The 24,304-nt window shown below is 38.2% G+C and overlaps 4 protein-coding genes across 4 annotated transcripts; 1 reads left to right on the forward strand and 3 right to left on the reverse strand.

Annotated features, from left to right (window-relative positions):
• Nucleotides 1-644: 644 nt before the first annotated feature.
• Nucleotides 645-3,177, reverse strand: LOC113296861 (uncharacterized protein At5g39570-like). Its single transcript, XM_026545217.1, has 2 exons — nucleotides 2,027-3,177; nucleotides 645-1,041 (listed from the first exon to the last, which is right to left on the reverse strand). The coding sequence occupies exons 1-2, from the start codon at nucleotides 3,119-3,121 to the stop codon at nucleotides 946-948; spliced, it is 1,191 nt and encodes a 396-aa protein (XP_026401002.1). The 5' UTR covers nucleotides 3,122-3,177; the 3' UTR covers nucleotides 645-945.
• A 9,932-nt stretch (nucleotides 3,178-13,109) lies between these two features.
• LOC113296863 (11S globulin subunit beta-like) lies at nucleotides 13,110-15,126 on the forward strand. The gene is made up of 4 exons (XM_026545219.1): nucleotides 13,110-13,569; nucleotides 13,650-13,918; nucleotides 14,002-14,469; nucleotides 14,563-15,126. The coding sequence occupies exons 1-4, from the start codon at nucleotides 13,230-13,232 to the stop codon at nucleotides 14,956-14,958; spliced, it is 1,473 nt and encodes a 490-aa protein (XP_026401004.1). The 5' UTR covers nucleotides 13,110-13,229; the 3' UTR covers nucleotides 14,959-15,126.
• Nucleotides 15,127-15,199: 73 nt separating this feature from the next.
• On the reverse strand, nucleotides 15,200-17,714 carry LOC113296864 (acetylornithine aminotransferase, mitochondrial-like). The gene is made up of 3 exons (XM_026545220.1): nucleotides 17,078-17,714; nucleotides 16,468-16,902; nucleotides 15,200-15,858 (listed from the first exon to the last, which is right to left on the reverse strand). The coding sequence occupies exons 1-3, from the start codon at nucleotides 17,504-17,506 to the stop codon at nucleotides 15,328-15,330; spliced, it is 1,395 nt and encodes a 464-aa protein (XP_026401005.1). The 5' UTR covers nucleotides 17,507-17,714; the 3' UTR covers nucleotides 15,200-15,327.
• A 418-nt stretch (nucleotides 17,715-18,132) lies between these two features.
• Nucleotides 18,133-23,157, reverse strand: LOC113296865 (inositol phosphorylceramide glucuronosyltransferase 1-like). The gene is made up of 10 exons (XM_026545221.1): nucleotides 22,645-23,157; nucleotides 22,083-22,203; nucleotides 21,792-21,977; nucleotides 21,490-21,653; nucleotides 20,585-20,692; nucleotides 20,137-20,274; nucleotides 19,905-20,045; nucleotides 19,162-19,441; nucleotides 18,942-19,065; nucleotides 18,133-18,478 (listed from the first exon to the last, which is right to left on the reverse strand). Exons 1-10 carry the CDS (start codon nucleotides 22,891-22,893, stop codon nucleotides 18,337-18,339), a joined length of 1,653 nt encoding a protein of 550 aa, XP_026401006.1. The 5' UTR covers nucleotides 22,894-23,157; the 3' UTR covers nucleotides 18,133-18,336.
• Between the last annotated feature and the right edge of the window lie 1,147 nt (nucleotides 23,158-24,304).

Consider the following 24,304-nt stretch of genomic DNA (forward strand, 5'->3'; position numbering starts at 1 on the left):
AAAAGGCACACAGCTTTGGATTGGAAACTTAGAAAAATCACAAACTAGAGATTGATCTCAGTTGTTCGTTCCCCTAAAGCAATTTCTAGGAAAGTTGTAAAAGAAACTTCCTTAAAGACCTCTAATATTTTACAAAAGTGAAAGTAAACAAGAAAAAAAAAAAAGAACAATTAAGAATTTAAGATAGATTCCAAGAAAGCGATGCAGCGACCATCACCTGTAGTTTGTACACTCTAACACACAGTGAACAAAAAACTTGAGCATCCCTCCCGCTCTTCCCTGACTCTTCAAATGCTCGTATTGCTAAGTTCTCTGATAGTCGGATGTATATATCATAAAAGATGCCAAACCTACTCCATCAGCAACCATTAATCCCAACCTGTCAAGTATCAAAACTCCCAATGTGTTTAGCACCGAAGAATTGAAGAGAAAAGACCCAATGAGCCACCACTTGTACTGAAGAAAGTGATAAAACCTTAGCTTTTTCACCAATCTGTTCTTACAATCACACAATAACAACAGAACACATATAAAATTAGATAGTGTAGCTAGTACGCATTTCTCGCAAAGATAAGCAAGATCAGTGGCAGAGGTCTACTCACGATCCTCTTGTCAAGAACAAACATTCAATTCAGTGCAGAACCTAGAAAATGAAACCATACTTTGAATTTAGGCTTATCAAAAGAAACAGCAACATGGTGCCATCCTCATTCTCATTGATAGAAGAAAAGGTGAACAGCACTCATAAAACACACAGGAGCCCATTAAGTTCAGGACATTATTGAAAAGCAAAACAGCTTTCAGAAAACACAAACATCAATTTCAAAACTTTTAGAAGCGGAATATCAAAGAACCAATGACCAACACATTTTATTTTATAGCCAAGGTATACATCCCTAGCTCATTTATATGTAAAGGGCGAGGTGGTTCTTTGTTTAAGTCCACTTAGTCGTCATAGTGCTTGCGGTGGTGGTGCCCACGACGACGCTCCTTTTCCTCATCATCATCATCGTCGTCGTCGTCATCAGATTTGTTTCCTCCCTAACCATTTCATGTACAAAACACTATATTAGTAACAGAAAGAACGGGAAGTTAAACTATATTAGGAACAAAAGATATAAAGAAGAAGAACGGAACGGAGAGTAACAAAAGATATAAAGAAGAAGAACGGAACGGAACGGAGAATTGACAACAAATACCATGATGCAAATTCAATTATAGATTGTTATCAGTATAATGACCACGGTGGATTCATGTAAAAAGACGAAAGCATTTGATTACATCATATCTTTATTTCTTCTTTAGGTGTTCCATAAGTGTACCTCATCATTCAAACGATGTACTCATCAAATTATAAACACACAATCAAAATATGCATTTTTAGAAAGAGTGAAGATCAAGTACAGTTCTAATCCAATATCAATACAATGTGTATATATCTTCATAATTTCCGACATGTTCGAGAGTAACATCGAATATTAATAGGAAAGGTCCCTAAGACTCTTAAACTACTGGCATTAGTGAAGTTGCTGACAATGACAAAGACCGTTGATAGACGATGTTCCATTCTCAAACTATGCAACTAAGGCACCAGGTTAAGAATAACCAGTGCAATCTTGTTTCAGTAGTTCATTGAACAAGAACTGAAAAGCAACAAAAATTGATCTAATTCGCCCCACAGCTGATTGTAGAAGTTATTTAACTATTATCATATGAACAGAGCCACAGGTCATGCAATTTTCTAATTGGTAAGGATTAGCTCCAGTTTAATCCCTATCTATGCATCAACCAGTTCTAAGCTTCTGAAATACAAGTGACTCACGTGAAATATGAAACCTAAGTGTTAGTTTGACTAAGATATCGCTAACCTCTTATTCTTACATCAACTAGCATTAAAGATCATTTCTACAATTTGACATGTAACTAACTAAAATGCAGGCACTATAAACATACCAACAGCGAAAAAAAGCACAAGCAAACATTTCATGAATAGAAAATTTCCAAGTAATCTGAAATCAAAACTCACATATTTCTTGCGGCCATATCCTTCTTCATCTCCTCCACCATAGCTAGTTTCCTGCTTGTACCTCCTTGGTTGTTCCTCATCATCACCACCACCATAGCTAGTTTCCTGCTTGTACCTCCTTGGTTGTTCCTCCTCATCACCACCACCATAGCTAGTCCTTCCATAGCTTGGCTTACTATACTCAGACACTTCCTCCTCATCTTGTCTTCCATAGCTAGGCTTCCTGTATTCAGATTCCTCTTCTTGCCTTCCATAGCTAGGCTTCCTATACTCAGATTCCACTTCTTGTCTTCCATAGCTAGGTCTCTGATACTCAGATACCTCCTCTTCTTGTCTCCCATAGCTAGGTTTCTGGTACTCAGACTCCTCTTGCCTGCCATAGCTAGGTTTCTGGTAATCAGACTCCTCTTGCCTGCCATAGCCTGGTTTCTGGTACTCAGACTCCTCTTGCCTACCATAACTAGGCCTTCCATAAGAGGGCTTCTGATACTCAGATTCTTCCTCTTGTCTTCCATAGCTAGGTTTCTGATACTCAGATTCTTCTTCTTGCCCTCCATAGTTAGGCTTCTGATATCCAGATTCTTCCTCTTGTCTTCCATAACTAGGCTTCTTCTGATACCCATACCCACCACCACCACCACCACTTTCATCTTCTCCATAATTAGTCCTTCCATACTCAGATCCACCACCACCACTACCACCACCGTAACCTGATTGACCATATGGTTTTGGTTTTTCATCATCACCATAACCAAATTTCTCCTCAACAACTTGAGGAGCACCGCCACCACCATAAGTAGGATGAGGTCTGGATGCAGGTCTACTGTAACTACTATACTCATTTTGGCAAACTTCTTCACCATAAGCATTAGCTTCAGAATCATGAGAATAATTAGATCTTGAATAATCATCCCCTCCTCCATATGAAGTTGATGTTGATGAAATCTGGTAACATGTCTCTTCACATGGTTCTAATGGACGACCATATGTCATTGCAAGATCATATCCACCTCCATATGGTGTTGGATCGAATTCATCGAAATCATCTACTGCTTCATCATCATTTGTTCTTCCTCCTCTTCCAAAATACGACATTGTTTCTTACAATTTCTTCTTTTTTCTCTGTGTGGATAATTTGATTTGAGATCCAATTGAATCTGAGATGATTTTCTATTATATGAACTTTTGTTTGTGAAATTAGCCTTAGATCTATGAATAATTTCTTAATTACCACAGAGACTTTTGAATTTTCTATCCGGAAAGCAATTATTGAGTTACGCGTGGACCTAAAGACGTGGGAAATTTGATTCATGTCGGTAGCCGGCAATGGATAGGTCTGTTAAAGTGGTACTACTCATGGTTCCAAGTTTCAACTTCCAACTAAGGCTAAGTCTTATGGGAGAGATTGGATGGAGAGATTGGCCAAAATGTGTTGCAAAATGTGAAAGAACCGTTGGGAAAGAGTTAACACTCAATCTGCCTACTTCTCTCTCCTAGCATTTGCTCGCAGTTTCACTAGCAGCGAGATAGAAACGTCGAATGGTTTGGCGCTCAAAAAGTGTCCAAAACGCTGAATGGTTCGGCGTTAAGAAAATCTAACGGCTGAGATTTAAAGCGCCGAACCGTTCGACGCTAAAAAATTAACCAAAACGCCGAACCGTTCGGCGCTAAGAAAAAGTGCTCAAAACGCCGAATGGTTCGGCGCTCCCTGATGACGTGTATGGCCAATCTCGCAACTAGATATCTAGCCCATAGGACTTAGGAGGTCGCCCAAGCTGACGTGGATGGCCAATCTAGCAGTTTCCAAACTCTCCCATAAGACTAAGCCTAACCATCTTTGAGCTAGACACCTAGTAGTACCTACTAGAAGGGCAGTTTACCGAGCACTAGCAGCATTATTTATTTGTTTTTGGCCCATAAAAATTTTTGGTTCGAAATTTAATTTTGGTGGAGAGAGAGTCTTGAACTCGGGTCATTGATATTAATTTCTCCGCTAGTGACTTTATCAATACACCACATTGATATCCTCTTTAATTTTTATTTTATTTTAATAAGCAAAGGGTCTTCAAAAAGGCTAATGATCCCCTTCAACAACATGCCTAAGCCATATAGGACGCACAAACCAGTACATAGAAGATCTGTTGTTTTTAGCCCATTGAGTAGGCTCATGAGCAACAGAGTTACAGATTCTAGGTTAAAAGGTAAAAAGACAAGCTTCTAAGCTAGAAGAAAAAAACTGAATGTCTTTAAAGATAACATCCGTTCTGGAATCTCCATCAAACTCTCCAGCAGAAAATTGGTTGATGAGGTCCTTAACATCACTTTCAATGATGATATGAGTAAGCTTTTGCTGCACAGTTTTTTTCAAAATCGCCTAAATAGCTCTAGCTTCAGATTCTTCAGCAAATTCAACTTCAAAAACTATTGAAGCACAAAAGGAAGCATTTCTGGAGCAGTCTCTCATCACATAGCTTGCACCATTGTCCAGGGAAATATCATCAAAGGAACCATCGGTGTTCACATTTTTTCTATTCTATATGAGGAGGCATCCATTTTTCGAGTCAACAACAGAGATAGAAACGGGGATATGGAGTTTAGGTTTCCTAGTCAGAAGCATGGCTCTAGATCTACTTAAGACATCAAACTGCAATTCCTTAGAGTTTTGAAAAAACAAATTATTTCTACTACTCCAAAGAGACCAAGGGATAGTGACAGACAAACATTGAGCTTCATCAGGAATCTTAGAAGCGGGTTCAACTAACTAGTACATCAACCAATCAAGGAAATATTTATCAATAAAGGCATGAGTATTACCACACACAGAAGAAGAGGGGCCAGACATGACTAGCAAAATGGCGAAAAATCAAAGAATGCACGATATACCCATTAGGATGAGAACATCGGGTACAGTCAACAACATTCATGGGCATTCTAGAACTAAGAATAGTCTTAGTAGGTATAGCATTTCTAGATACAAAAGCACTTTTTCATCACCATAACCAAATTTCTCCTCAACAACTTGAGGAGCATCGCCCTACCACTACCATAAGTAGGATGAGGTCTTGATGCAGGTCTATTGTAACTACTATACTCATTTTGGCAAACTTCTTCACCATAAGCATTAGCTTCAGAATCATGAGAATAACTAGATCTTCCATTATCATCCCCTCCACCTCCATATGAAGTTGATGTTGATGAAATCTGATAACATGTTTCTTCACATGGTTTTAATGGACGACCATATGCCAGTGCAAGATCATAACCACCTCCATATGGTGTTGGATCAAATTCATCAAAATCATCTACTGCTTCATCAACATTTGTTCTTCCTCCTCTTCCAAAATATGACATTGTTTCTTACACTTTTTTATTCTTCTTCTTTTTTCTATGTATGAAATTGATTTGAGATCCAATTGAATATGAGATGTTTTTTTCTTATATGAAAATTTCTTTGTGAATTAGCCTTAAATTTGTGAATAATTTCTTAATTACCACAAAGACTTTGGCCGAAAATCAATTATTGAGTTATGCGTGGACCTAAAGACGTGGGAAATTTGATTTATGTCGGTAGCCGGTAATTTATTGTTTTTTTAGATAAAGTGGTACTAGTCATGGTTCCCAACCAACCATCTTTGAGCTACACGCCGAATGGAAAGACAGTTCCCTAGCAGCATTATTTTGATCAAGAGAACCTACTCCAAAAGAAGTCGATAGCAGTCCCCTGAAGAATCAATAACATATATGAGGTTGTTTGGTAACCATTATTATAATGGATTATCAGTCCGGAATCCATTATATAATGGATTATGTATGTGTTTAGTAACTATTATAATAATTGATTATTTTAATCATAATTGAAAAAATCCATTATTTTCAGATTTAGAAAAAAAATTTAAAAATTATTATAATCAAATTTTTTTTAATAAAATAGAGTTGGGTTTTTTCTTCTTATTTCTCTGAACTATCAAAAGAGAGCTAAAAACAATAGGGGACTTAGGAAAAAAAATCCTAAATCATTGTTTTTTCCTCTCTTTTTTGAGAGCACCTTTCAAATATAATCAATTATTTGAGAAAGGTGTTTGTGAAAATTTATTATAAAAACTTTTTTTATTTATTAGATAAAGAGGATTACACTAACTAGTTGGAAGCCTAACAAGCTAAGCTCCAACAACGTACAACTATATTAATTGAACGGGTTGCGGTGCTATCCTACCAGCGAGCCTCGTGGGTAACCTAGACAAGGGAGTCGAAGCGGATGGGGGGCTGAGATTGTGTCACAAGGGGGCAAGCTAACTCTACCTTCCATGTTAATTCCTGCAACATTACGTCGTTGGGGACTCGAACCTGAGACCTCCTGGAGCGCATGAAACTTTGGGAAACGGGGATGACCAGCTGAGGTATGTGCACGTTCTTGAGATAGATAATTGTACTAAAATCATTTATCTGTTTATAATTATGTATAATCATAAATAGATAAGAGAAAAATACAAGGACCAACGCAAACCTATTGGTGGGTGTGATGGGTGTTATATGAAGGAAAAAGAATATGTTGAACAAGCAGATGAACCAATGAAGATGATTCTTGGCACAGAGATTCCAAACTCTATCTTCGAAGATATTCGCGAAAGGCTCAAAAGTGCCGTAATTATTGAAAAGGGATACTAAATAGGAGATCATCTTAGACCAATGCAAGCCTATTGATGGGTGTGACGTTTTTTTTAGTATCTCCTCCCTTTTTAATAGGGGCTAGGAATCTCCGAAAACGTTAACAAATTTTCGCCTCCCGCACGTTTTTTCGTCCCACACGTATTTTTCATTCCCGCCGTTGGATTAAGTACAACTCCTATTACAGCCATCTGATCCCACTCATTCACACAATTACAAAATTACCACCTATACTTAACCAAAAACCAAACACTTTCCTTTCTCTTTGTCTTCGATCGAAGATTCTTCTTCTCTTTTAATTCTCTCTCTCTTCTGTAAACGACTAGAATTGCAACCTAATTCAGTAAACCAATTTCTAAGGTTGCAAAACGGACCTTCTCAATTATAATCTGAAAATCAGATCGTACGATTTTATAATTGGATAAAAAAACTAAAAATTGTTGGTTATTGGGTATTCATAAAATTGAACATAGAATCATTACATACATGATTTCTCTATTTTACCTGATACATCTGATTCAAACACATATTTCATTATTGATTTCAATTTTTTTTTATAAAGACAAAAAAAACTTAGAATCAAACCTAAAATAAGGTTCTAAATCTGAATTTATTTTTTTTAAACAGTGATATCCATTAATAAATTCATCATTAAAGAAAACCAATGTATATACAAGATAGTAATGTGTCACTTTTTGTAAATCATGGATATACATCACAACAATTGGTCTACTGAAATGAGCAAAAAAAGAACAGATAATAGCAAACAAAGAACTTAGAGCAATTCCTACGGTAATGTTCAGACTCTGAATTTTATTGAGCCACGTGGATGGCCAAACGGGTTTCTCCACTATGATAAAGCAGGGCAAAATGAACAGATTTGATTTTTTAGGATCCCACCAGTATTTTTTTTTAATATAAAATGTTTTGTAGGATAAAGATGAAAAATAAAATATAATATTTAGGTGAGATAAAATAGGATTAAAGTGAGATAAAATATGATAAAGTGAGATAAAATAAGATCAAAAAATAGTAAAGTAATCAGGATTGTACTTAGCATCAATCCAAGGGTTGCGGGCGTCAATGAAAATGTTGCTGGCGTTTTTGGCATGGTCGCGTGTTGATTCTTCCAACGCCAGCGTTTTTGGCAACGTCGCGCGACCTTACCACAGACGCGCGCTGGATGTTCCGACTCAATGTTCAAAGCAACAGATTTGTTGATTTGAACATCCATTTTTCATATTTGTTCATTTCATAGTGAGAACAAAATGAACAAACTCTGAGTTTGTTCATTCCATAGGAACTGCTTTTAGTTGCAGAAGGAAAGAGGTTAGCAGTACGTTGACACTACCTCTCTTGAAAAGAAGGGTTTTCTTTTTTCTTTTTTTTTTTTTATTCCACTTACACGTGTGGAACATGTAATCAAAAAAATAACAACTGTTGGCTAGAGACCCTGTGAACTAAGCCAAGTGGCCCAAGTCCATGTTTTAGTTCTGAAGCAACATATCAACATGTGCAATCCACACGTACACTTATACTAGAGAACTAAAGTTTGAAAAAAAAATGGAACATTTTCAAATTTTACACGAGAAATTAGCAACAAATTGATTTAGTTGTAAAAATACCTTTATCGACGTGCACGTGCATTCAACTTGTGTTTTAGTAAGTTTCAAATTTATTGTAATAGATTATCCAGGAATGAAATAAAAAGAGCATTCATAACTTATTTATAATCATAGTAGTTTTTTCCAAACCAATGCCGGTATTCTGAAAACCTAAATTTAAGAAGGGTGCACAAAATGCCGGCATGGACAGATATTATTTACCATGCTGATATTCTGCAAAATAATTCCCCAAGTTTTAAAAATCATATTTCCGACATAAATTGGATAACAATGCCGGAATAAGTGTCGGCGTTGCAATATATAAACATTTCAATGCCGGCGCATATCCAATTGTGTAAAGAAAATTTAGAAAAAAAAATTCTAAAAATCTAAACATGTTCAACATAAACCAAACAACTGAATTGTGTTTAAATGTTCTAATCCGGCTACCACAAACCAAACGTAAACCAAACAATTAAAGAGTTCATCATGAGTTACAAACAAAAACAAGTTCAAAATTGTGCAAAACTTAACAACCAATTCCAAATGAAGAAACACAAATATAAATCTTATATCATTTGGTCCTTTGCTTCTTGGAGGCCACCTTCCTCGTTTCCCCGAACAGAGCTTTTATACTTGGATCTTCCATTTTATCAAGCTTTTTCTCGACTTCCTTCATTTCTTCAGGGGATAACACCTCTTCTTTCTCGTTCTTGCAACCAAACATCTTCCTCAACTTGTCAAGCCGACGTCGCTAGTTTCATACATCCAACACATAATTAGTATATATATACTAATATAAGATTATGTATACATTAAATGACTAAGCAATTAAAAATACTAACTAGCAATCCAACGGTCTTCTGAAGTCTGGCAATTGTAGGTGGTACCTCTGTAGGAGTTGGAACGGGAGGGTTTTTCTGGGGTGGAATTTCAACGTTATCCAGGCGCACAACAAAAGGATGTGAGTAGTCCAAGTAATACCTCATGTAGTCAGGACCGACTTCATCACCGTTTTTCGCAATCTCCCAATTACTCATATCTACCAAACGACATGGTTCCCTATCCCTCCAATGTGATGGTTCTGGATATGGAGTATACTTTACCTTCAACCTTAAGGCAGTTGAAAGGCTCCGAGGATAGTCAACAAAGTACCTTTCAAACGTAAGTTGTTGCACACTAGTTTGTTTCTTATATCCAAGTTGATGCATCACACGTCGAGGATCAGCCATTATGTATCCCTTTGGGTGGTACAACGGCCCATTGTAATATAAAACGTTGCCAAACCTCAAAAGTGGTGGTTTTATCTAGCCTCCTTGTAAGGCTCGAACACAACCTATTTGGTAGTCATCGCGTCCATAGCCAATCTCATATATGTCAGCACGATTGTTACCGGGCTTCAGAGTGTTGTTTAACTCGTATCTCTGAGCTCTAGGCTCACCGGGGTCAGAACTTTCTTTTATCGTCAAGGCTTTGTAGTTCGTGAACAATGTTGGGAAGTGTTCATAAGCCCAGGCCTACGCCGATGTAGAATGATACATATAAAAAGGAGTTATTTTATGTACAATAGTAACGGTATATGAAAACAATATATAAAAACATAAGTTTAAAAACAAAATTACCTGGAGTAGAGTGAAATTCCAGACAAATTGATTGGTAACAGCCTTAGAGGCCCTTCTCATCTCCGTCATCAAATGTGCAATTACCATGGTGCCCCAAGAATAGCCAGAGACATCTTCCAATAGATCCAAGTATTGTAGGTGGTTTGCACTCACCCTGTTCCCACCGGTGTTAGGGAATACCTTAGTTCCCAAGATGAACAACAAGTACGCAACGGCTGTATAACGAATTTGAGTGGGATCCCAATCATCCTTCAATTGTTTCTCTTCCGTCCATCTAAACCTCTCCCTAAGCATCTTCAGTTTCATTGTCTTTGTCCTACAATTCTTAGATACACAGAAGCTTTGTATAGAAGTTTCATAGTCCCATCCAAACAACTTGTTAGTCAAATCGTGTAACTTCGACCATTCTAGGTCCGGACATTTATCTCCTTCTGCAACTGATTTACCGGTAACCCATAAGCCTAGAATGTTCTGAGCATCATCAGGTATCGAGGTCATCTCACCAAATTGGAAGTGCATGGTATCAGTTTCACCATGAAACCTTTCAACGAAGCAATTGACTGTCACGGAATCATACTCCACAAAATTCTCAACCAAAGGATATAGCCCAGAGTCCTTTACTAATTATTGGACCTCTTCACATTCCTTAGCCAAATCCCAATCACTCGAGGATTGGTGTCAGCAAACACGAACAACTTCCTTATGATCCTACAATTAGGAGACTGTTATATTTTACATAAATAGAAAGAAATATAAAGTATACATAAATAGGAGACGGTGAAAGAAAACATACAAAACAATACATATGCACAAGATAAAACTTCTTACATATGTTTGATAGATAGTACGAGCCCACGTGTCCTTGTAGCTAAATAGTGGTATTGTACCGGAAGCTTGGCGCCTAAATTTCCTATCACCTAGGTCAGGTAACATGTCATTAGGATGAAGAAGGTCTGAACCTTTTATTTTGACTACTTTCTTCTTTTCTTGTTCTTCTTCTGCTTCACCTTCACCTTTTCTCAATCCTTCACCTAGTGTCGGTTGTTGACTTGGCCCACCGACTTCCTCTAAAACTTCACTTTGGCTCGCTTGTTGACTTGGGTCAACCTCATCATCAACCTCATCATCTTCCTCTTCATCGTGCTCATCATTTGATTCTCTAGTATGTTCACAGATTACTATTTCACTATGGTCCCTATTCTTCCAAACTTCCCTCTTGTAGAGCCTGCCCCCAAACGCTTATTGCGACCAAATTCTTTCTCTCGGGGAGGAAGAGACTCGAGAGTGGCAAGATCGCTCTTCTTTCTTTTCTTAACGTCAGCATCTTTAGTTTTTGCTTTCTTAGCTTCCTTGGCTTTATCCTATAAAAAGACATATGAAATAAATAAACAACAATTGGCATAGATACGTTGAATAACGGCATTGAAACACATGTGTCGGGATTGCTTAACGAAAAACATCCATGTCGAGACAGAAAAATGGCATTTTCTGTCGACATCTCGACCTTGCCGGGACACAATCCCTCTTGTAGAGCCCGCCCCCAATGCTTATTGCGACCTAATTCTTTCCCTCAGGGAGGAAGAGACTCGGGAGTGGAAAGAGCGTTCTTCTTTCTTTTCTTAACGTCAACATCTTTAGTTTTTACTTTTTTTGCTTCCTTGGCTTATGTCTATAAATAGACATACGAAATAAATAAACAACAATTGGCATAGATATGTTGAATAACGGAATTGAAACACATGTGCTGGCATTGCTTAACGAAAAACGTCCATGTCGAGATAGAAAAACGGCATTGTCTATCGACAACTCGACCTTGCCGGGACACAATGCTGACAATGCCAGTAGTCTTAGGTAATTCCTAGGTTATTCATGCATACCAAAAGAGCATTTCCGGCATACACATAAAAAACTAAAACAATGCAGTAACTAATTCCCGACGGGGTATTCATCCCAATATCAATGTCGGGATTAAACATTCAGTTCCTAGTGATTTTATTTTTGTAGCCGGCATAGTATTCATATTAAATCCAATGCCGAAACACGTTACCGACATATGGTATTCATACTAAATTCAATGTCGTAACCCAGTACCGGCATTGTATTCATACTTATTTCAATGCTGGAATTGATTGTAACTCAACTATTTGAGTTAGGGTTCGCGATTCTAACCTAATCTCATTGCTTTAAATCGATTAAAATACTTGTAAAACGTTTCAGAATCACTTACCTTCTCACAGAAGCCATTTCTTTGAGAGTTTAATGGTCTCAATCCTCTTCTTCTTCCTCAAGAGCAATCCGAGCAAGTCTTTGTTCTTGTTTTTGTTGAGCAACTGATTTTGATTTTGATTGCAGATTGGGATTGGGTTTCTTCCATTGAGGCGTGGTTATAAATTCGGGTAATCGACGAAGATATTTTTGAATCGACGATGAAGAACGATGGTGTTAAGGATGAAGATTTTTTTTTTCTTTCAAAACCCTAACTAGCAAGAATGACGGAACAGACGGGGGATATTGATTTTGGTTTTTTGATTTTTAGTTTTAGATTTTAATTTAGATGGAAGGATATTATAGTCTTTTGATAATGTTTTTAATTAACCAAAGGGTATTTTAGTATTTTCGTCCCAAAAACACCCCTTAACAGACACTATTGGATGGGAATAGTAATTTATATCCCCAATTAATAAAAGTATCCCCAATTGCGCTTTCTAATATAACTGCACATTTTTTTAACACCTAGAGACAAGAGAGAAAGGCAGGAGGCCCTGAATGGGCTTTCCTATTGGTAATACGAAAGGCCTAAATTGAGGCGGCGGTCGCACACTCTGAACCCCTCAGGACCGGCGGCCAGCATACGTTTTATTTGCCAAAAAGTTATTGTGCATATTGAAGTCTATTACTCGTGCGCATTATTTGGTACCTTGACTCTGACCTTCCAAATGTTGTTCCTGGTGATCATGGAAAAAAAAAACCACTGTCATGCGTCAATTTTGAGTACATTTCACCATACCAGCATAATCAGAATTTTGCGATTCCAACTTCCACCAATCAATTTTGTCTTTACTTCAAAATCCAAACCAACAAACTTTTTCACCTTTCAGAACCAACTGCACAGAGAAAACCACGAAGATAGTCATGCATACCTGCAACATGGCATGAAAATGGAGGAATCTTTCACCAACAAATGAAATGTGTCGCACTCTCAAACCCATTACTCTCCTATAAATAACAGCAAATAACCATTGCTAATAACACATCTCATTTCCTACTGAAATCCCATCCCTTCAACAAATTAAGCTTATTAGCTAGTTCAGGATGAAGTCCTCATCTTTAGTTTGTCTTGGTTTTTGCTTTGTTTTTGTGTTGAATGGTTGTCTAGGTCAGATAGAACAGCAAGGAGGAGGATGGCAAACCCAGCAGCAGCAGCAACAGCCACGCCATTACCAAGGCCAAAGCCAGTGTCGCATTGAGAACATAAATGCACAAGAACCTAACCGCCGTGTTGAGTCCGAAGCTGGTGTTACAGAGTTTTGGGACCAGAATAACGAACAGTTCGAATGTGCTGGTGTCGCCCCTGCTCGATATATTATCCAGCCTAATGGACTTCTCTTGCCGTTTTTTGTTAATGCACCAAGACTTGTCTACATTGTTCAAGGTATGTTCCCTGATATTACATTTGAGTTCAACATTTACTGTAATTTCTGGCAGTGTTTAAAACTGAATGTACTGTTGCAGGTAGGGGTATGTCTGGAGCTCTTATCCCTGGCTGTCCTGAAACTTTCCACTCAATTCGACAATCTGTGCAGCAACTAAGAGGAAGAAGCCAGCAACAGGGAGGTGCTAGAGATCAACATCAAAAGATCCGTAGCATTAGACAAGGAGATATCTTGGCTTTACCTGCTGGAGTAACTCATTGGTTGTATAACGAGGGCGAGACCCCGCTTATTGCCGTCTCCCTTCATGACACAAGCAGTAGCGCTAACCAGCTCGATCGCCAACTCAGGGTATATGAAATGATCAATCCTTTTGAATTGTTAGTGATGAATTATGTCATACACATATCTGACACACATATATCTGTGTGTAGAAATTTCAATTGGCCGGAAGCCAACAAACACAAACGACCTCATACCAACAACGACAACAACAGCAGCGTCAACAGGCAAGAGGCCAACAACAAGATGTCCCAGAAAACAACATCTTCAATGGCTTCAATGTTGAAACTTTGGCTGAGGCTTTTGGAGTGAGCACTGAAACAGCGAGGAGACTACAAGGACAAGATGACCAGAGAGGTAACATCGTTTTCGTTGAAGGCGGGCTTCATGCAATCAGGCCACAACAAGGAGAAGAAGAAGAGGAACAAGAACAACGTTACAGGACCACAAATGGGTTAGAGGAAACTATTTGCAGCATGAGACTCAAGCAGAACATAGCCAATCCAACAAGGGCTGATATTTACTCAGAAAAAGGTGGAAGAATCACAACTCTCAACAGTCAGAAGCTACCCATCCTTAACAACCTTCAAATGAGCGCCGAGAGAGGAGTTCTTTACCAGGTAAAAACATCATTATTCCGTTTAACCATTGAAAATTTTACAATCCAGTGGGAAGAATTTTAGCTCACACCATGCATGACGCTCTGTATGCAGAATGCTCTACTGGCACCACACTGGAACTTGAACGCCCACAGCGTGATGTACGTCACCAGAGGAAGCTGTAGGTGCCAGATTGTAGGTAACCAAGGTCGCCAAGTCTTTGACGGACAACTCAACCAAGGTCAAATGTTGGTTGTTCCTCAGAACTTCGCCGTGGTTAAACAGGCTGGAAATGAAGGATTTGAATGGGTATCTTTCAAGACTAACGACAATGCTATGACAAGTCCACTGGTTGGTAAGACTTCCGTATTAAGAGCAATGCCAGTAAATGTGTTGATGAATGCTTATCAGATCTCAAGGGAAGAAGCCAATAGATTGAAGTACAACAGAGAACAAGAGACTATGATACTTACCCCAGGATCTAGATCTCAGGTTAGAGCTTCGGCTTAAGCATATATAATGCGCATGTATTAGCTCATTTTGAAGTGGTTTTAGGTAAGGCAGTAGTAGTAATAAATCTGATCTGCATAATGCTGCAGTTGGTTCAGCTTACATGTATCAGGCATGATGTAATAATAACTATTAGAGTACTGATCTCAGAGTCTGTTTCTATTTCTATTTCTCTTTAGCTTTTGTTCTAGTCGGCAAAAAATAAAGATAAAACTAAGAAATCAAGTGCTGCACAACAGAATACCAGTAATTTGACTACAGTAAGGCGATTAACATTAACTTGCAAACTCTCTAAATCAAGAGCCAGAATTTTCACATAAAATCTACCTTAAATTGAAGATGTGCATAGAGCATGTTATTATATATCCACTAACTTTCATCAATTGCAGACATACACTTAGACAAAATGTTGACCCCAAGTTCTAATTCTTGTTCAGATATAACCAAAGGAGGGACGATTCTTACCACATTTCCTTTCCCTGCAGTTAGAATTAGAAGACCAGAACTGCGGCAAGCATCAACAAGAGGTGCGGCAGACACATCCAACTCAACCCCGACAATAAGTCCAGTCCCACGTATTTCCTTCACATGCTTGTTTCCTCCCAGTTTCTGTAATAACATTTCTTTCAAATATTCCCCTTTCTTGGTGACACTAGCTAAGAACCCAGGCTTTGTGACTTTATCGAACACGGCCACAGCTGCATTACAGACGAGTGGGGATCCAGCAAAGGTGCTTCCATGATCACCATAATTTACGGCAGAAGCAACTTTCTCTGTCATCAAGACGGCACCAATAGGAAGACCTCCAGCAAGAGGCTTGGCCAGTGTCATTATGTCTGGGAAAACACCATATATTTCATGTGCCCAAAGATATCCAGCTCGGCCTAATCCGCATTGAACCTAAGAAACCAGAAACATAATTAGCTTCAGAGTTGAAGACAGAAATTTTCTGCAAGAAAACATGACGTAAAACTACACATGACTGGCGTTTAAGGGAAGAAAGCGAGACTAATTACTGAAAATACAGTACATTTTTCACAAAAATCTAAACAGGTTTTAGGTTGTCAGGCGTGAATTCACAACCAAACAAATAGTTGTTGTAGGAGCATTAGGATCCTGATACAACAATTGAGTTACTTTTTTAGCAAGAAAAAAAGAACTAGAACTACTTAAGCTGATGATAAAAGCTACAGATATTACCACCACTATTAATTCCCCATTTAGCCCAAAGAATCTAAGATCTTTCCTCCTATCTGCTCTGACCATGTCACTCTGATCACAACACTTCTTACTTAGAACCTTTATCTAGGACCCGAGTGACTATTGCACCAAGACTAGATTTGAGGCAAAATTCTAATGGCAATAAGGACACCCCTTGAATCAAGCATACTCTCTATATATACTTTTTGAGTAAAACAGAAGACAGTAAACAGGTATATGTATAGTTGAATCTGGTAGGAGAAATAAGAGAAGGCCGGCAACAGGTAATGCAAAAAATAGATGATGTACCTCGTCGAATACCAGGAGGGATCCAGCAGCATCACATGCGTCACGCAGTGACTGCAAAAATTCTTTTGTTGCGCTGTATATCCCCCCTTCTCCCTGGATGGGTTCCACAAAGACTGCCGCTGTTTTTCCCCGTTGAATTGCTTCTTTTGCAGCCTCCATATTACCATACTCTAAGAAACTAACTCCAGGCATAACAGGTTCAAATGGCAACCTGTACTGTTCTTTACTCGTCAGAGCAAGAGCACCCATTGTCCTCCCATGGAAAGAATTAGTAAATGAAATGAATTCCGTAGCTGGCTGTTTCTCATCAGGGTTTGAAAACCGTTGATACTTCCTCGCAAATTTAATAGCTGCTTCATTTGCCTCAGTTCCAGAGTTGCAAAAGAAAACACGATCAGCGAAAGAACCATCCACTAGACGCTTTGCAAGTTCCAACTGCATCGACACAGTGCTATACTTGAGCAAACATTGCACATATGCAGCAAATTGAATATGAAGATAATAATCAAACTTTTTAGAACATTTATAAGCTGAACCCAATATCAGTTAAAATCAAACGTAAAATGTTACGCAGAAAACAAAAAATTTCAGCCATCAAATGAGTCTTTACCTGAGGCACTGAGTAGTAGACATTACTGACATGAGTAAGAATATTAGCCTGCTGAGTGACTGCATTTACCCAATCTTCATCACCATGTCCAAGTGCATTGACTGCAATACCTGAGGCCATATCCAAGTATTCTTTCCCTTCAACATCATATAATGTACACCCCTTTCCACTTGCAATCACAACTGCAGCTCTATTGTAAGTCCCAACAAGAAGATTTGCTTCCGCTGCCATAATCTCTTTACTATTCCTAAACCCTAGATTGTTAGTTGAGTTTGTAGAGGTCAGTGGTTCTTCAACACTAAGAGATGCACAAACTTTATGAAAATTTTGAAATCGAATTGGATTTCTTCCTTTTCCAACATTAAAAAATCGAGAATGATCTCCAACTGGAGAAACATAACCACTGATCGAACTATTCAAACAACTCATCTTCAACAAACAAAAAAATTCCTGAAATCCCAGGTCACCCCTCTTAAATTCTCAATCTTCAAATGAACTGGAAATAATGATGTTACCAAATTTCCTGAATACGGCGGACAATGTAAGAATCCTAGTTAAGGTAATATGGGTTGGGTTGGGGATGAAAAGAGAGAGTGGGTGAGACTGAGACTGAGACTGAGACAATTCCTCCTCAGTCCTCCCTCTATTCTTTGATTTTTTAGTATCTTTGTGAAAAAACATGACGAGCCTTGCCTTTTTTCGTGTTTCGGTTCAATCATAGGGCAATTCGGCACAGCCACCGTTGTCTCACCGTTCCGGTACCGGGTTTTGATACCCTCCCGGTATCTGGCACCCCATTGGCAAATGTTGCCGATCATGAATGGTCGTGGCTGGCAGCTAGAGACTTCTTAAGAGAGTTGACCCAGAGCCAATTCTTAATTTCTATGACTAGTATCTCTGAAGTCTAGCTTGGACTTTAGAGGTCCTAGTCCTGGAAACAGAACCACTAGATGGAAAATGAAAATAAAGGCTCGTACTTATAACTCGGTTACTTTTTGCAAATAAGAAACGAAGTTGCAAAAAACGAAATCACACCCCAAAAGCTTTACAAATCGAGGCAGAAATTTTGGATCAGAAAAATAACAACTAAAAACTGATCTCAGTTGTTGGCCTACAGCAATATCTAGGAAAGTTATAAAAAACTTCCTAAAAGACCTGTAATATTTTACAAAAGTGAAAGTAAACAAGCAAGAAAGCAATTAAGATAGATTACAAAAAAAAAAATCGAAACGGCGACCATCGTTCCTTAGTTTGTACATTTAACATATTAAACAAAAACTTCTTGTCCGAGGGGCATCCCGCTCTTCCCAGCCCCTCAAAAATGCTCTGATCGCCAAGTGCTCTGAGGCATATGTCATAAAAGAGGCCAAAATTATTCCACCAGCAACCATTAATCCCAACCTGTCAAAATCCCCAATGTGTTTAGAAATGAAACTTAATGACCACAAGCACTGAAGAATAGAATAGAAGAGAAGACCCAGTAAGCCACCACTAGTACTGAAGAAAGTGAAAGCCTCGGCTTTTTCTCTATATTGGTTCTTGTAATCGCACAAAACTACAGAACACATCTAAAACTAGATCGTGCAGTTGGGACGTATTTCTCGCGAAGATCAGTGACAGAAGCTTAAGGAAACATACTTTCGAAGGTAGGCAAGATTCTAATTTCTTTGATCCTGACCAAAAATGGTATGTGCCCACTAGAAGGACAGTTTCCAGACCAGCACTGCCGAAGGATCACAAAGCAGTTTCACATCCCCTAAGTTCATTCTCCGCTTAAGTGGAACTCAAATTGGTTGGTACATGGTATGAATCTTTCAGGACAATTATGCATGTATAAATTATTCTAATAAAATTAGTCAATTACCTTGGAAAAAGTGCAGTTATCCCAAATAGGCATGGCAATGAAGGAGCAGTAACTGCTAGGAATGCCATCCCTAACCCATAGTACCACGAGGCAGCATCACAGGCAGAAACATGTCGTTGATGACCTGTACCAGGAAGAAGTATTATCAAGACAAGAAATCTTTACGAGCAAACTGAATGTGGGTGTGCTGTTAACAGTAAAATACGCACGGAAAGCATACCTTTACCAGCTTCATAAGCAAAAGACTCAGAGTTGGTAGAAAGAGCTCCTGAATGAGCTGATGCGGATTTCCCCCACTTATAAATTAGATGAAGATATCCTCCAAATGTTATAAAGAATATTGTGAACGTCCACTCATACACCAGCAACAAACCTGTCCATGGCATCACTTGCCGAGGAACAAGTGAAAATGCAAGTCCAAGTGACACTAGAGCAGCCGTGAAGCAAACCAATACAGACAGTCCCCCCAAATAAGCAGGCGGGTGTGACCCAATAGGAAACTGTTGACATAAAAAACAAGAGTTTTTTACATTACACATACATAGCGGATATTTACTTTCACGAGATCAATAATGTACCTATCATGCACTACACTGGCCTTAGAATTAATAGACCATAATGGAACTTTGGACCCAATGCCAGGCCAAAATAAAGCACAGAAAATCACTATTCGAGAAAAGTCCTCAGTATCGACAAACTCCTATGGTGTTCATAATTTTCTTGGTATCTACGTCCCAGCTAAACCAAGCGGACTTAATTGTGCTCTTGGGGTCAGTTGCTATTGACTGACTGCAGTTTAGAGTGTTTGAGCTAGACTGCCTTGGTCTTCAGTATTACCAGGCCCTGTATATTGTTCCAGTGCTAAAATTGTTTAGGAGTTGGAAGTATGTTGAAACCAAGGAGAGATTAACAATGACGTATAATCGTATATCTCATTCGCTAGACAGGAAAGAGAAGGACTACCTGTTCCTTGGAGCTAATTATAGATGTGGGAGAAACACCAACAGCAGAATAAGCAAGACCGCCACCAGATCTGAATCTATAGTAGACATGTCTAATATTGTCACACAACGAGTTTGTAGAAACAAAAAAGTCCTTTTGCATCTGCAGGATAAACCATAAGCATTTGTTTAAACCAAAATCCCATGTCTTCTGTATTTGCTCAGAAACTTAAAAACGAAGAAAGCCAACCAACCTTAGCGAAAGACCGATAGAAGCAGAAAACAAGAGCAAGTAAAGGAAGCAGAAAAAGAAATTTAACAACGCGATCATCATTAGGGTTGCTGCCACCTCCTGTTCCTGGAAGTGTTTCCTGGAGCTGTTCCCGAACATTCTGTGTAGCACCAGAAAGCTAAGAAGTCAAAAACAGTTCCTCGTCTATTTTCTTTCTAGACAACATATGCTCCAAACGTGTGTAAGCAGGTCCTATTTGCTATAGTTGTCTACTGTTAATTCAAAAACATTCCTAGTACGATGTCAGGAAACCATCCCCAGACATATGCCACCTCTCATCACAGTCACATCACGCACATAACAAGCACAAACTAACCTACACCTTTTAATGCTACAGACTAACAACCCTCCAAGTCCAGTATGCCATCACACATGCAAACAAGAACAATGTTAAAGTATGAAGCAAATACCTGCCAGACGTCAACCGGTTTTAAAAGCCACGACGTCCACCAATCCCAAGGTTTAAGGGGACCAAGCGTGTAGTGGATAACACGGAGTTCTTTTTCTTCCACCATCCACTGCAATAGAAAATTATAGCAAATGAGAAGCTGGGGCATTGAAACTTGAAAGCCTAACTAAAAAAAAAAAAAAGGGTGCCAAAAGTGAATGCTCAGATTAATATAATATGGGCAATCATCATTTTATCTTTATTTTTCTCTTTGGGACAAAATAGAGCCTGTAGAGCAATCATCTTGAGCCGAATACTGTAAGTGCACAGCTAACATGGGAAGAAGATGACAAAGTTCTTATCAGGGTAACGATATAATGACAATTATCATCAAGCATTGTGCACACCAGTAATAAGAACAAAATATACTTCTTCGTACTACTAAAATATCCCTAGTTCCCTACAAAATCCTTAACTAAGAAATTGTTTGTGTTTTGGTCAATCTGTTTAAACCCAAACTATGGCCTAATACCATTTCATATGCAATTACAGAAATTACAGCTGCCGGTTGTACCCTTTCCTCATAATTCATCTAATTCCATTTGTTGGATCATTAAGGTAACGTGTTAAGCGGTGGGCACATCTGATTCGCAGATAAAGGAAGGAAACGTGACAAATATCATGTGAGCATGGCCTATAAAACTTCACCAGAAGTATAACGACGCAGCATGGCCATGCTTCCCATGCTGTGTTGTCTCGCAAGAACACTAGAAGGATAAGTTTGAAAAAGAAAACATAAAAGGAATTTGATGATCATATTCGATTCTTTGTTACTCAAAACTACAAAATAGGAGCTCGGAAACAACTAATGTATACAAGTCCGGTAATACTGTAGCTTCAATCCGTAAATTATCAGTAAGTTCTGACCTTATTAGCCAGCATGTAGAGACCAACATCTGCATTATATAAGGTAGATAGTCGCTCCATTTCAGGCACTGGCCTAGATTTCATCACCTCTGGCGATAAGTTCGGTTCAAAAACATGTGCATTGGCAAATCCAGTGAAATACGAGTTCAAAAACCCTTGATCTCCTGTAGAAATAAGAAACTAAGGATTGATTAAATTAAAGACGGAAAATAACTGTGTTGGTGTATGTACACCCTCTGGTATGATGTGCCCAAGTGTGGTGAAGGCAGTCAATGTACACAAAGCAAAAGAAAGAGAAAAACCTCCGGTATATGAATGCAATGTGGTAATTTTGCTCATCATATCCTTGAAAATTTTATCAGATGGCTCCACAACCATGACTCCTGAATTCATCCTCTCTGAATGCTTCAAATTTGCACAAAACTTCTGACATTTAAAAAGATCCTCAATACTCTTGACCACAATAGTATCCGCATCAAGATACACCACTGCGCACAATAGTACACTGTGAGTATAACAAAAATACCACTAAATACAAACAAAGAAAATGAAACTCAAAATATAAGCAAATAACATATTGAGGAAATAGTTACCTTTGCTATACTTTGTCATGTTAAATATTTTTAGTTTTGTATACACTCCCCAAAACCTTTTAGGCCGTATTTGGTTGGGGTTAGCCAACAAACTTATTACCTCCACAATCCAACCATCAGCCTAGACCAATAATTCAAATCAACAAGTGTTAATAAGAAAATTCACAAATCCAAACCTAGAATGATCAAATTCACTAAACACATAGAACAATAAGACTGAAGCTTCAAATACATCCCATTCTATAATCAAACAACAGATAGACATTTCGCTGTAAAAACAAACCAAAGATCACATTCCCTAGTCGTCTTACATTCTAACTGGGTAACATTGTTCATAGTGTTGCTATCTTGTAAGTTCAATCTACAAACTAAAATGGTTTTGTAACTCCACATTAAACCATCCATCAGCTCTAACTCAATGCATCAAAATTTTGAACAGGCCACTTCAATTTGTTAACCAGATAGATGTCCAGCAATAACCTAGTTACTAATTAAGCTGTCTTCACCACTTAAGAAGTAATAGAGAAGAAATTATTTCAAAATTCAAAAATAAAGTGAATACCTGGAGGAGATCCTTAGCATAATCAGAGACCCCATCAGAGACTAAAACCACCATATCTTTTTTGGATCCAGTATCACGAATAGATTTCCCAAGAACACGAACACCAAGTAAAAACTCATCTCCATATAGAAGAGTCACATAAGCTTGTGGCTTTGTAGATCCAGTGTTAGCAGCAGTAATTCCAAGTTGAAATAATGATGAGAAGATAACCAGAAAACCGAATAATTTCGAAATTCTGGATCTCATCATCTTCTTTAATAATTAACTAATCACCCAACTCAAATTTCAGTACTTTTATCAATACTCAGAGATATTTCGGGTATTTGGTAACCATGAAAGTAGTTATTCTGTAGTTCCGGAGAAACCCTAGAAGATCAGATTGATTATCTTCTTCTTCTTTTCTTCTGTCTAGGTTTTTTCGTTGCTCTGCCAGCGTTGTTGAAAGTACCTACTACTATCTGGAATTGTACGTCTTTGGAAGAAATGAAACTATCTGGAAATTTCAGAAAGCCATGGCGGCCAACCTGTGTTTACTATGTGTGCTGCCTCCTGCGTAATCATACGCATGGTCCGTGGTGTACATCACGTGACCGATGTTATGGGCATTGTGACCGAAAGTTGTGAGGATGTGACATAGTGAGTCCTAGAATTAGATTGTTCTTGTGGTTCTTTTTCTGTAAAAAAAAGTGTATAAATTTGTTACAAGACTGGTGTACCCGCTCGTAAGGAAGTTTTTTTTTGGGTTTTTGTTTGATGTTGACAAAAATTTACATCCTGCAGACATCCTTGTTTTAAATTGGGAGAATGGTAAAGATGTTTGTATGAATATCACGGGTGTCTCACCCTTCACTGGAGAAGGTTTTCGTGCTTTCGTCCCTGGAAAAACCATTTCAAATGTCGTTTCACGTAAACGTACTAAATATTTGGACAAATGTGTTTCACATGGCTATAGTTTAGGCGTTTTAGCTTTCTCTACTTTGGGGGAACTTGATGAGGATACCTTGTGTTTTTTTAAGCATTTGAAAAATTGTTTAGCTTGTAAAGATGCTAGTAGTGGAGTAGGTAGTTTTATTTTTCATAGATTAGGTGTTGCTATTCAATAAGGTGTTGGAGCTCAGTTTGTTGCTAGGCTGTCAGCCAAAGTTTTGTACGAGTCTTAAACTCCATTTACCATAAAAATCAGAGATGTTTAGTTATAAATTAATAATTATTAATTTTTTACTAAATTAATCTCCCAATAATAACATAAGCTTTTTTATGGTAGAAGAATTGAAAAATCTCAGTTGTTCATAGAATTAGTGCAAAAGGTATTTCCAACTTCAAGTAAGTTTGCTTCGCATGTGTTTCTCCGGATTGTCCTATGTGTAATTCGTAGATTCTGGAAGATGGGTATCATTTGTTCAGAGAGAGCACCTTTGCTAGAGCAATTTGGTCTTCATTCTCCATTGATTAGATAAATTAAAATTTTCCAGTTATTTCCATTAGTGTGTGTCTAATTCATCTTCTAAGTATTTGTCTTTATCTACCAAAATAACAACTATATTGCGGTTCATTTGAAACATAGATGCTTGGTGATTTTTGAAAAATATTCTCAATCCAAGATTATTGATATAACAAATTAGAAATCTTTTAAATGTCAGCCCTTACAATTCTCCGCCTC

The sequence above is a fragment of the Papaver somniferum genome, chromosome 7 (genome assembly GCF_003573695.1).
Source record: "Papaver somniferum cultivar HN1 chromosome 7, ASM357369v1, whole genome shotgun sequence".
NCBI lineage: Eukaryota > Viridiplantae > Streptophyta > Magnoliopsida > Ranunculales > Papaveraceae > Papaver > Papaver somniferum.

What these genes read in the sequence shown, in the direction of transcription:
- LOC113296861 (XM_026545217.1), bottom strand. Translation starts at nt 3,121, where the DNA reads ATGTCGTATTTTGGAAGAGGAGGAAGAACAAATGATGATGAAGCAGTA. An exon ending in GATATGGCCGCAAGAAATAT is followed by an intron (nt 1,042 to 2,026) that starts GTGAGTTTTGAT and finishes TGAAATGGTTAG; the next exon opens with GGAGGAAACAAATCTGATGA.
- LOC113296863 (XM_026545219.1), top strand. Translation starts at nt 13,230, where the DNA reads ATGAAGTCCTCATCTTTAGTTTGTCTTGGTTTTTGCTTTGTTTTTGTG. An exon ending in ACTTGTCTACATTGTTCAAG is followed by an intron (nt 13,570 to 13,649) that starts GTATGTTCCCTG and finishes GTACTGTTGCAG; the next exon opens with GTAGGGGTATGTCTGGAGCT. An exon ending in AGCTCGATCGCCAACTCAGG is followed by an intron (nt 13,919 to 14,001) that starts GTATATGAAATG and finishes ATCTGTGTGTAG; the next exon opens with AAATTTCAATTGGCCGGAAG.
- LOC113296864 (XM_026545220.1), bottom strand. Translation starts at nt 17,506, where the DNA reads ATGAGTTGTTTGAATAGTTCGATCAGTGGTTATGTTTCTCCAGTTGGA. An exon ending in TCTACTACTCAGTGCCTCAG is followed by an intron (nt 16,903 to 17,077) that starts GTAAAGACTCAT and finishes GTGTCGATGCAG; the next exon opens with TTGGAACTTGCAAAGCGTCT. An exon ending in CCCTCCTGGTATTCGACGAG is followed by an intron (nt 15,859 to 16,467) that starts GTACATCATCTA and finishes CTGGTTTCTTAG; the next exon opens with GTTCAATGCGGATTAGGCCG.
- LOC113296865 (XM_026545221.1), bottom strand. Translation starts at nt 22,893, where the DNA reads ATGATGAGATCCAGAATTTCGAAATTATTCGGTTTTCTGGTTATCTTC. An exon ending in CATGACAAAGTATAGCAAAG is followed by an intron (nt 21,978 to 22,082) that starts GTAACTATTTCC and finishes TATTGTGCGCAG; the next exon opens with TGGTGTATCTTGATGCGGAT. An exon ending in ATTGCATTCATATACCGGAG is followed by an intron (nt 21,654 to 21,791) that starts GTTTTTCTCTTT and finishes TTATTTCTACAG; the next exon opens with GAGATCAAGGGTTTTTGAAC.